Below are 13,355 nucleotides of genomic sequence, written 5' to 3' on the forward strand. Positions count from 1 at the left end.
TGGTGAGGCAAAATAAGCCAGAAACAAAAGAACAACAGCAGTATGGTCTCCTTTCGAAATGCTTATAAGAAAACAGGGGCCTAGATTGTAAGCTTTTATAGCAGACACATTTAGTTCACAGTGGTAATTATTATTTCTGGATTCCAAGAGGCTGTATACATACATATATACATAACCTGATAAATAGAGATAAGAACGAAGCTGATCAGGTTGGTGTAGGAAGACAATGTCTATATTTCAGAACCACACTTACTCCTTGAGTAATAAAGATACCACACCAATGCTAAGTGTCAATAATAGGGAGGTATAAGGGGGATGGAATTTTCTTTTTGGAGTAATGAAAATGTTCTAAAATTGATTGTGGTGATAAATACACAACTCTGTGTTTATTCTGAGAGCCACTGACTGTACACTTTGGATGGATGAATATATCTCAATAAAATTGCTTAAAAAAATAAGTGGGATAGATGAAACAAGAATGGTAGACCACTGAATACTGAAGGTCAGTTAAAAGGGTTCAGATGTTTGATATATGTGCTGGTTTGAATCTGTTGTGTACCCCAAAAAAGCCAAGATCTTTAATCCTCACTCAATGTTACTGGGTAAGATCTTTATTACAACTGATGAAAAATTATTACTATAGTCCATAATTTGGGTTAGGTGTATATGATTGAATATTATTCAGCTGCAAGAAGGAATGAAGTAATAAGGTTCATTTTAAATGTTCGGAAATGGACAGATGTTATGGTAGAACATTATTGTGAATGTAATTACAGTGCTGAATCATGCATGTGAATGTTGTTGAAAGGGGAAATTTAGGGTCATCTGTGTCACTAGAAAGAAAGCTAGAGGATAAAACACTGAGCTGTAGTACACAGAGAACTACATGTTATGTTTGATGACAGTGGTTAATAGCATAAACATAAGAATGTTGTTTCATGAACTAAAACATGTAACTATTACAAGGTGTTAATAATAGAGAACATATTTCAGAGTTTGATATGGGTTACAATTTTACAATTTAAGGTTTTTACTTCTAGTTGTTCTAAGACACTGGAGATTAAAAGACATGTCAATTCAATGATTCAGCAATCACATTCATTTGTTAAATCCTATCTTCCTTGTTAAACCCTATCCACCAGCACCTTTGATCTTTCTGTCCCACTCTTTAGGGATACCCCTAAAGAATGAAGTTCTGATGCATGTGACAAGATGATGAACCTTGAGGATATTATGTTGAGTGAAATAAGCCAGACACAAAAGGAAAAATATTGTATGGTCTCACTAATATGACCTAATTGTAATAAGCAAATGATCGTGTTTAAATCTAGAATATAGGTTACCAGGAAGCAGAATGAGGGTAGAGAATGGGGAGCTGATGTTTCATGTGTACAGTTTGTAATAAGGATCTTTTCAATTATATCCATGGGGATGTGTAACTTCTGATTAGATGGTTTCCATGGAGATGTACCTCCACCATTCAAGGTGGGTTTGTTTACTGGAGACCTTTAAGAGGGAACCATTTTGGAAAAAACTCAGTGCCAACAGAGCCCATGCAGCCAAAGACCTTTGGAAATGCAGAAGGAAATGCCCTCAAGGAAGCCTTATGAAATGAGGAGAGAAAGCTAGGAGAGGTCGCCATGTGCCCTCCCAGCTGAGAGAGAAACCCTGAACGTCATTATTTCTTTGGAGTTAAGGTATCTTTCTCTGGATAGCTTGTTTTGGACATTTTCATGGCCTTAGAACTGTAAACCTGCAACTTAATAAATCCCCCCCCCCTTTTTTTTTGCATGGGCAGGCACCGGAAATCGAACCTGGGTCCTCTGGCATGGCAGGCAAGCATTCTTGTCTGCTGAGCCACCGTGGCCCGCTCAAATTCCCCTTTTAAAAGCTGTTTGACTTCTGGTATATTGCATTCTGGGAGCATTTAAGAAACTGATACAATATACTAATACATATTTGAAATTTTCCATAATAATTTTAAAAATCCAGTTTGGAAAGAAACCAAGCCAATTAATGATGATCCTATAAAACAAAATGTTTATACATGAGAATAACAGAAAAACCATGGTACCACAAGAATCATTTTTAAAATGTCTGATTTGTAAAACTAAGACTGACATTCCAAAATGAAGTATGAAATCAAGCTATGTATCTTCTATTTCAAATAAAATGATATTATATTTATTTAAATTTACAGAGTTGTCTTTAAACTATTAAGTTCGTTGGCTTATTAGAATTCTCTTAAAATAAAGGAAAACTTAAATGATATTATGTTATAAGCAATTCATATTCCAAATAATTAATTCTTCCAATTAATGTATTTTCACAAAACTGACATTAAAGGAAAATAAAAATGTCATTAAAGTAAAAATTAGCAATCTTTAAAAATAAGTAGCATGAAATTATGGAGTTCTGAACAACATATGTAAAAATACTTTCATTATCGTAAATGCATCAATTAGTGAACCTTTTATTTAATTCATTATATTTGTAACCTGAATAAAACCCTGAAGGAGTTGCAAGCAATGAATCTGTGAATGTACATTCAAAATTTACTAGTATGTTTTCTAACATCTGTACTTACTTGCTGTTTCAATACCAGGTTCTTCACTCCTTCCATCACAAACTGTGATCCTGTATTCATGACTCGTGATAAGAGACTAGGAAGAAAAGAGTAAAGGAAGATCATACTAAGCATAAATTACCTCTCCAATTTCTTGCAGATAAAATATTTGGGTGATTATATACCAAAATAGTGGCTGATGCTCATTTTACCATCTTTGTTCTCACTAAAGAGAATGAATATCACCACTGTAATTTTACTTGACAATAAAATAGTAATAAAATACTCTGATTAATAATTATTAATAAAGTATAAAAATAAAGACTGCATTCAAATTAAATATTTTAATTGCTTAGTCTTAGAATCAAAGAGAATTCCTTGCTTTCTGGATATCTTAATGATAAAACAGTAATACCAAACATAGTGATTCAATCAACTTGCTTGAGGTGTTCAAAACAAACCAACACTGAAAATACGTGAACTGGTCAAATGTTACAATGGTCTCTGAATGATAGCAGGTGGATCCATTCCTGCATGATATATTCTTTCCCTGCCTTTATACATATAATCTGTCATATAAAAATATGAAGTGCAACATACTTAGCAAATTTTACTTCAACTTTGAAGAACGTTTACTGTTGGAATTTTGGACAACTGAACTGCTATACTGGATTACATTTGTGGCTCAGTCTCCCACATGGGATCAAAGGATACTGTGTGGGATAAAATAGTAATCCTGTATTATATCAGAAGGCTAAGGATATTCAAATCTTTCAAGATTTTTCTAGATATTCATTTTATTAAAACCTTCCAATTCTCTAAGAAATCTGGCAGGCTTTTAATATTCAATAAGATTTTAAGACATGAAGATGAAAAGTATTATTTTATTAAATACATGGTGTAATTTTCCAGGAAATAGTTTCCTTTTCCCTATCTTGTTCCTTCTGAAAGTAAGAGAAAGCTAGAAGGAAATTCTTTCATTAATAGAAACAAAGGATAGTAATCTTTATTGGAATCAGTGAATGAGGGAATTCCTGGATCAAGCAACTCTGGGGGGGGCGGGGGGAGGGGTATGCCAACCTATATGGCACTGCCTGAGGGTGAGGTCAGCTAGATTCATTTTACCAAGCACCTACAGGTCTTGCGTTGGGCTGAGCACTTGTCTTTGGAAAATTTTTAATTAAAAACAGTCGGGTGGTGCTAGGATAAATTTGCTTTCCTCTGGGCCTCAATGCTTTTATTCTAGGTCTGAAAAATAAGTTATGAATATGAAACTAGTTTGGTATGGAAATTTGTTGTCAGAATCTTTGTTCACTTCTTTAAAAATCACACATTCACTACAAGATTTCTGGAGTCAGAAGTCGTACTCTGTCATGAGGACTTCCTACCTATCATTTAGCAATATCCCTAGGTATGAATGCCAGCTTCAAGTCTATATTAGTTATCAATAATGATATAAAAATAACTTTAACCATCATACATTTTCAGAAAATGAAAAATGTAATATTTTAAGAATATAAATTCTATAGATTTATATATATGTAAAATATACTAATTTAGATTTTACCATCTAAAGAAGAAAAGGCATGTTGACATTTATTCTGTATCACAATGAAAACATTCTGCCTTTAAAATGTCAGGCACTGTGTTTTTAACACATGAAAGTCTAATCACAGTTTGGAGTACAAAACTTCAATCAGAAAAAACACTTACCCCATTGATTTAGTAGTAGTGTTGCCATAGCTGGCAGGAGCTGAGGCCATCTTGGCAAAAGCCCTATAAAATAAGAAGTTACATTTAAAAGCTGATTATTAGCACTAATTCACAGTATCATGGTATTAAAATCTCTTGACTAATTCTAACTTTCAGTATGCAGGCATTTCCTGAAGAGATATAATTTTTCAACTAACATATTGACACTGCAATTAGTACTGAAATACTGAATTTTTTTTTAAAAAACATGAGTTCATAAGAAGATATTTCTTTTCCTTTTTACATCTGTGATCTTTTAATGAACTAGGGCAGGGGCTTGCTAACTTAAAAGAACAATTATGTAATGATTAACTTCAAACTCTATATTGTTGTGCACATTCCATATTCCCTTATTCCCAGACACATGCCTTTATTCATGCTATCCTTTGCGGGTATCACCACCCTTTCCTCCAAAAGAAATAAAACTTTTCCTTTTGACACTCAGCTGAAAATGAAGAAATTAATACTTTTCCAATTCTGCTACCCATTGATTTTCCCTTTTAGTTACATACTGTATCACACACTTTTACACATATTGCATATAGTTATTTATTTTCAGCTCTTTCTAAATGGCTAGACTATCTTTAAACTATAGAATTCTTGAAGACTGGACAAAAAGACAGCACCTAGAGTAAATTTCCGGGAAGATGGCCGAATGGAGTAGTTCGAGATTAGCTGTGCTTCACAGAAAAGTTAGAGAAGGGATAAGGAGGGCAATGAGGCACCAATTCAGGAGTGTGGCTGACCTGGGAGAGCCTTCTGCACCTCATAGGGCATGTGGGTTGCAGAGGCAGAGGAACTGAGAGGCAGAAAGCTGGAGCCTGGCACGGAGGCGTGGAGCCCACGGGAATGCACGGATGGGAGCCGGGGACTAGGAAGTAAGCCAAGCTGTGTTCCTTGGGTGCACTACCCTCCCCAGCACAGCCGGCCAGCGACTTACCCCATACCCCACGTACACAAATCCCATCACCTGCTCCCATTCCCTGCACTCTAGATTCACCCACCCCACCAGCCCCCAGTGTACATACCTGCCCCATACCACTACCCCATATGCAGCCCAACCCACCTCCCCTACACCCCTCCTGAGCACTACCTCCCCCAACCCTCTTCTCTGCAAGCTGTCACCAACGCATAAAAAAGGTTGCGGGCACTAACTTCCATACCCAGGCTACCCCTGCCTCCATGCCCATAGTGCCGCACAGCCTCACCCCATCCTCTCCCGAGCTCTGCATATCAATTTATGGCACTCCTAGGCCCACGCATGTGCACAGACCTCCAATCACGTCATTCAGCTCTGGGAACTGCACTTTATAGCAGTCCTAGAACTGTAACCATGCATATGACCCTCAGCCACACTTCCCAGCTCTGAGAAAGTGCTGACCTGTGTAGCCAGGTTATATCTGCCCAATCCACGAAGGCATAATGCTGACCTGCTGCCATAGCTCTATGCATGCGCACAAAGGGCCCCATGCCTTAGACCAGTGCACACCAGGGTTATGCCCCCCAGACAAGTGTACCTGCACAGCTACATCCTCCCTGGCCGCTGGGCACCCATGTTCACAAGCATCAGTGTAATATCCCCAACCTGTGCCTATACCTGCCCTGAAACAAAATATTGCACTGAGTGCCCAGCCTCATACCCTGCTCCTTGCTGTACATCCACCACACAAACACAAGGCCTTAGACTACTGAAAGAAATCAAGTCTCAAAGTAAATCAATCAAGATATTTACATGCCATGAAGACAGCAGAAGATCACTAAGCATATTACAATACAGAGAGATATAGCCCTGCCTAATGACCAAATTAAAACACCAGAGGAGACAGAGATGCTGGAACAACTAATCAGAGATGTTCATACAACTCTACTTAAAATAAGTAGGATAACAAATGGCATAAAGGAGGTCAAGAAGACAGCAAAAGAGCATAAAGAGGAATCTAAAAGAATAAATAGAAAAATAGTGGATATCACATAGACTCTGTTGACCAAATAAAGCACATACTAGAGGCACACAACACCAGATTTGAAGAGCAGAAGAAAGAATAAGTGATATAGAGGACAGGATAACTGACTTCGAAGACTCAAAACAGCAAATGGCAAATGGCAAAAAAGATGGAAAAAAATTGAATGGGAACTCGGAAAGGATAGACAAAGCACACAAATATAAGAATTACTGGTGTTCCAGAAGGAGAAGAGAGGAGTAAAGGGCTAGGAAGAATAGTTCAGGATATAATGGGGGAAAACTTCCCAACCCTCATAAAGGACATAAATATACAAGTCAAAGAAGCCCAATGAACTCCAGACAGAATAAATCCAAACAGGCGTTCCCCAAGACACATACTAATCAGTTTGTAACATGTTAAAGAGAAGGAGAAAATCCTGAATGCAGCAAGAGAAAAACATTCTACTACACACAAGAGAAACCAAATAACACTGAGTTCAGATGACTCAACTAGCACTCTGGAGGTGAGAAGGCAGTGATACAATACATTCCAGATACTGAAAGAGAAAGACATCCAGCCAAGAATTCTGTAACCAGCCAAACTGTCCTTCAAAACTGAAGGCAAGAGTAAAAGTTTAACAGCAAAGAAGTCCTGCAAGAATTTGTCAAAAAGGGACCAGTCCTACAAGAAATATTAAAAGGAGTTCTGTGGGCTGAAAAAAAAAAAAAAAACAGACAGGAGAGGGAGGTCTGGAGGAGGGCACAGAATTGAAGAGTGCCACTAAGGGTAATTTAAAGAATACAAAGAGAAAGAGTTAAGAGAATATATAGATCTGACAAGTAAAATAAAAAGTTAAGATGGTGGATTCAAGAAATTCCTTTTCAGTTATAACTTTGAAAGTTAATGGACTAAACTTACCAATTAAAAGATACAGACTGGCAAAATGGACTAAGAAACATAATCCAGCTATATGCTGCTTACAAGAGACTCATCATACACACAAGGATACAAATGGATTGAATGTGAAATAACGGAAAAAGATTTTCCACACTAGTTGTAACCAAAAAAAAGCTGAAGTAGCTATATTAATATTGGACACAAAAGACTTTAAATATAAAGACATCATAAGAGTCAAAGAAGGACACAATATACTAATTAAATGGTCAATTCATCAAGAAGATATAACAATCATAAATGTTTATGCTTCCAATCAAGGAGATCCAAAGTATATGAGACAGACATTGGCAAAACTGAAGGGAGTGATGGATGTTTCAATAATAATAGTAGGAGAATTCAATACACCACTCTCCTCTCTACATAGAACAACCAGACAGAAGATCAACAAGGAAATAGAGGAGTTAAATAACTTGATAAATGAGTTGGACCTAACAGACATATACAGGTCATTGCACCTGTATAGGATATACATTCTTTTCTAGTGCTCATGGAACATTCTCCAGGACAGATCACATGCTGGGGCACAAAACAGGTCTTTATAAATTTAAAAACACTGAAATTATTCAAAGTACTTCCTCTGATCACAATGGGCTGAAGCTGGATCTCAATAAAAGAATGAGAACGTTCACAACTATATGGGGATTAAATAACACACTCTTTAAAACAACCAGTGGGTGAAAGAAGAAATTGCTAGAGAAATCAGTAGCTATTTAGAGATGAATGAAAATGAGAATATAATTTATCAGAACTTATGGGATGTGGCAAAGGCTGTACTGAGAGGGAAATTTATTGCCCTCAATGCCTATATTAAAAAACAGGAAAGCAAAAATCAAGGACTTAATGGCTCACCTGCAGGAACCCGAGAAAGAACAGCAAACTAACCCCAAAGCAAATAAAAGAAGAGAAATAACAAAGATTAAAGCAGAGTTAAATGAATGGGAGAACAAAAGAACAACAGAAAGAACCAATAAAACCAAAAGTTGGTTCTTTGAGAAATTCAATAAAATTGATGGGCCACAAACAAGACTGACAAAGAAAAACAAGAGAGGATGCAAATAAACAAAATCAGAAATGAGAAGGGATGTGTTACCACAGACCCTGAAGAAATAAATCATAAGAGGATACCATGAACAACTTTATACCAACAAACTAGACAACTTAGATGAATGGACAAATTCCTGGAGACACACAAACAGCATATGCTGACTCAGGAAGAAACAGAAGATCTCAACAAACCAATCACAAGTAAAGAGATTCAGTCACCAAAAATCGTTCTACAAAGAAAAGCCCAGGGCCAGATGGCTTCACAGGGGAATTTTATCAAACATTCCAAAAAGAACTAACATAATCCTGCTCAAACTTTCCCCCCAAAAAATTGAGGAAAAAGGAACTCTACCTAACTCATTTTATGAAGCTAATATCATTTTAATACCCAAACTGGGTAAGGATGCTGTAAGAAAGGAAAACTATAGGCTAATCTCCCTAATGAACATAGATTCAAAAATTCTCAATAAAATATTAGCAAGTTGAATCCAACAACACATTTCCTTAGGAAACTAAATATCTATTGCTCTTACACAAGCTTCAGTCAGACCTTGCTACCTATCATAAGCTGCCAACCCCCAACCAGGACCATTCTAGTCAATCCTAAAGAACAATTAGGGCAACGTATAAGACAAAAGGGTTGCATGCACTAGAGTAACTTTCCAGAAACCTACAACCTCCAGATAGGTCCTCTGGGTAGGTAAGTCTTGAAACCTAGCCCAGCCTCTCAGATAGTCCTATCTCCCTACTCATATTAGTGACAAACCCTTCCAATATGAAAAATTTAGAATCGCCATAGCCCAAACACCCCTAAAGAGAGGGATGAAAAGATCAAAGGTGATGGTGAAGTTACACAGAGAAGAGAGGATTTAACAAATGAATATGAAGGCTGAATCATTACATTGATATCTCTTTTAAGTTTCCAGTATTTTAGAGAAGTACAAACCGAAAATTGTGAAATTGTAACCCAAGTCAAAGTCTGAAATATGTTTTACAACTAATTGTAGTGCTGTGCTTTGAAATTTATAGCTTTCTTGTATATACACTATTTTTCACTAAAAAAAAAGGAAAAAAAGTTGATCATGATGATAAAAAAATATTTAAGCCCTCTAGCCCTCTATATTCTGGAGCAGCTAGAAGGAAAAATAGGAGAGGATTGAATGGTAGCCCATGACACACTCTGGAATCTGTCCTGTAACTACTTGTTGAAGAGTGCTTTGAAAATGATTGCTTTATTATGTCTTTGCTTTGTATGTATATTATGCTCTACCACAAAAAAAGTTAAAAATAAAAATGAAACAAAAAAAAAGGAAAAAAAGCATCTAAATGTGTTTTTAAAAATACTTTTCTTCTGGGAAAAAATTTCTTCTGGGAATATGCCAAGAATCCAGAAAATATAGGCTGCAACTTGTATGCATCCTGAAGAAACCCTGAAGATGACACACTTCAAAGTAAATAGTGTTAGGATTTTCTTATATATTCTTCCAATTGTTTTACATATGCATTTATACCAGATAACCTCTAAAACAAAATCAGTATCATACTGTACATATACTTCAATAATATCTTTATTTAATAGCACATGACAAACATTTTTATGTTACTTAATATTCTTTTAGTGATTTTCTTTTTTCCCTGCAAAACGTTTTATTGTTTACACAAACCTTGTTACAGGATTACAAGGTGGTTGGTTAAAAAATGCCTTTTGGGTGGAGGGAGGGGCTCAGGCAGAAACCTGGATTCAGGTAAATACACAGGCCCGCCTCTCCCCAAAGGCCTCTGAGCTTTGGAGGCTCCTAATCATGTTTGAGGCTTTGTAGGCTAGCTTACTGACCCACCAATCTGCTGAAGCTGGTCAGGTGTGGCCCCTTCTCTTTTTAAAAATGAGTTTCACCTGCTCTTTTAAGAAAAGGGTGATTTCAGAAAATCAGAGATGACGGTCTGTGTTGGTAGAACTCAGGACATGCAGGCTCTTCCTGCTTCCAAGGCAGCCAGGGTTTTCTCCATTCATCACTGGACAGCTTCTGCATGCCCTGGAAGATGGCATGGCTAATGTGCTGGTTTTGCATCTTTAAGATATGCTTAGCACGCTTGCACTTCTCTTTTGTCAATTTGGGCAAGTTGTACAAGCCTTTCTGGGTCATACCCTCATGGTCAATATAGAAGCCCAGAGAGAGGTAGATGTAGGAAGCTTGCAGATGTAGGTTTACTTGGCAGCTGATGGAGGCCTTCACTCTGGTGGAATAATTCTGGGCTCATGGTTGGCTGACACAAAAACAGTGTTAGCTGGTCCCAGAAGCAGGAGATGGCCAAGAAAATGGTCTCAGAGGATGCAATTGGAGGGTGGCCCATGGCTAAAGGGGAGGAGTATTAGTCCTGGGGTCTGCTGCATCCAAACATAGTTGAAGCAAGAAACAGATCCCTGGGACTGCTGGGCACACTAAGTGTTCAGTGGTTCTTAATTATTTCACATTTTCTTAAATCAAAAAAAAAAGGCTACCTGAGTACAAAAAAATTTTATGAGTGTAAAAACAGAAAGGGTATCACTAAGATATGGCTGTTGAAATGCTAACAAATTCTATTTCAATGTTGACAAAATCCACCAACAGTACCATTAATGAAGTCCCAAACACTAGAATTTCAGGTTTGCTCAAAAAAGCAAGACATGACCCAGCTATTTTCAGCAACACATTAGAATATCTGACCATGACAATTTTTCTTTACAAGAAAAACTACATATAAAGGGTTAAAATAAATAATAGTACATTTACATAGTTGAATATTATATGGACAGTAAATACTACCACTGGAAACTATTTAAAGATAATGAAAGACTGGTATGATAAAAGTTAAATGGAAAATAAAATACAAAACCATATCTATAATAACAGTTTTCCAGTTTTACAAAATATATGTAATATGCATACAAAATGAAAAGAGATATACTAACATTTACTAGTAGTGTACGGATGATGAGATTATAGATAAATTTTTATTTTCTTCACACCTTTCTGAGTTTTCTAAATTTTCTTCAATAAACTGGTATAATTCATAATTAGAAAGAAAAATAAATGTTACAAATCAGATATTACATATTTTGCAACCATATAAAGTTATGCCCAAACTGACTTTTCTCTATAACTCCAAATGTTTTAATTAAGGAGTTTCATATAAGTTATAACCTAAAAAGAAAAATAACATGCCACATAGCCAAATGTGTAAGTATATACATTACAAATATTGGAAAAGATAGTTTTCAGTTTCTCTTTTTTTAACTTTTTTATTGTGTAGTATAACATATATACAAAGCAAAGAAATGAAATTAAAAAAGCAATAGTTTTCAAACCACTCAAGCAATAGTTTTCAAAGCACTCTTCAGTTTCTCTTTTTAAGCAAAGGTTTACTGTGTACTTTTTTCTTATGACAAGAGCATAGTTAAATAAAAGGAAATGAAAAACGTAAAATAAAGAGAATAAAAAGGACTTATAAACTCACCATCCAGAGATAACCACGGCCAATAATTTGGCATAGTTCTCTTGCAATGCAAATTTGTTATCATAACCGAGGTAAGAAAGCATATTCACTTTTGCAGTATTTAAAAAATATTATAAAACTTACTTCCACTGTTTGATATACTGTAAGGGATTAAGGTTGCATCCCGCATCAGTCAAAGCTTTTTTGTATTGTTCCAAATCAGCCTGAAATAAGAAAATAAGTATGTGACAAAAATGTTACTTTCATGAAGTAGAAGACTGTTTCATTTGTTATCCTTTCATTAATCAAAAACTTAGACCAAAAGTATGAGCTTAAATTCTGAGCACCCAAGTACAGTGGCATCTTGTCCTAAGTGAGGACCTATGTGAGTACCTAAGACAAAAATTATACAAAATAAAAATTACCTTTGATAGTCTCCCAATCACTTACAAAGGACCATACTTTGTCATACATCAATCCTCAGTAAGTCCTCCACTTTTGAAATAGGTCACTTTTTCTTAGGATGAGTACTATGTGAAGGATTTCTCTTGACCAAGAATATTTCAAAACTAGAATCATATTTGAAATATCAAATGGTCACACTTTCAAAAGACACAAAGAACTGAAATCAACTGAGAAAACAGCAGAATCTGGTTTCCCCACCTCAAATTCACCATGAAGGTCCAGAATCATTAACCGGGTAGCAAGTAACCTTTTAAAATTGTTTTCTCACATTATTTATTTCCTGATAAGCAAGTCCAGTTAAATTTGTGTAAGTTCAAGGAGTCTATCATTGTAGTAACTCTACTTTAACAATTTTTACAAGGGAGATGTCTTTAAGCTCACCATCAGGAAGAGATTTTCACTACTTTGCATTTTGGGGGCTATTAATTTGACATCAGTAGTCATAATTAGCTTCAAATCTCTTCAAAACTTATGAAAAGACAATCCTTACCAAAAATAAAATGATGTGCCAAATTAAGGGAATACTAAATTAAGTTTTAAAACCATACATTCTTAGGAAAATAAAGAACCCCCTAAGATACAGTTAAATCCCCTATAAAATTAGATTAAAACAATCTTTTAAAAAATGTCCAAATCTACTTCAGGTTAAAGCTAAATCCCTTGGAAGGTAAATACTTATTAGGGATCACAGCTTTAAACATAAAACTTGTAAGGTCACCATATCATGAGAAAATGATACTACCAACCTTTACATAAGCATTAACACATCTGGTTAACTTAGTTTAGAAAGTTATTTTCCAGAAATTAAGAATTTTGGCTATTTGAATTCAGTTCACATTCCAACAACAAAGCCAGATATTTCATGAGTGGAGGTTCTCATGATGACAATAAATAATGCTATAAAACTTAGCAGCAAATAGAACCAGCCTTAACAAACTTAATTTGCTTTTCTCTTAAAGAAAAGAATGAAGTTGTTCTTTGGCTACAGTGCTTTTTAATTCTATTTCTGAAATTCTAACTTTAATAATTACTCTGCAAACCTTCCTCCTCCCAATGAATACCAAGGACGTACCTCAGAAGGTGCCTGCTGTGCGCTTATGTAATAGATCAGAAATAGCCTCATTTTATCTTCTGGAGTTCCTGCTAATAAGGGA

At 35.8% G+C, this 13,355-nt stretch overlaps 1 protein-coding gene across 6 annotated transcripts in view; it reads right to left on the bottom strand.

Moving 5' to 3' along the window:
* SCFD1 (sec1 family domain containing 1) overlaps positions 1 to 13,355 on the bottom strand; it is a 145,756-nt gene that overhangs the window by 39,031 nt on the left and 93,370 nt on the right. For 5 of the 6 annotated variants that reach the window (XM_077127031.1, XM_077127035.1, XM_077127033.1 and 2 more), the window contains 4 exons: positions 13,274 to 13,344; positions 11,881 to 11,960; positions 4,280 to 4,342; positions 2,588 to 2,663 (listed from right to left, as the gene is read on the bottom strand). In XM_077127031.1, coding sequence (XP_076983146.1) covers positions 2,588 to 2,663; positions 4,280 to 4,342; positions 11,881 to 11,960; positions 13,274 to 13,344 — 290 coding nt within the window. The remainder of the gene's footprint in view (positions 1 to 2,587; positions 2,664 to 4,279; positions 4,343 to 11,880; positions 11,961 to 13,273; positions 13,345 to 13,355) is intronic. The other variant, XM_077127032.1, reaches the window with a different exon arrangement.

This window comes from Tamandua tetradactyla, chromosome 14 (genome assembly GCF_023851605.1).
Source record: "Tamandua tetradactyla isolate mTamTet1 chromosome 14, mTamTet1.pri, whole genome shotgun sequence".
NCBI lineage: Eukaryota > Metazoa > Chordata > Mammalia > Pilosa > Myrmecophagidae > Tamandua > Tamandua tetradactyla.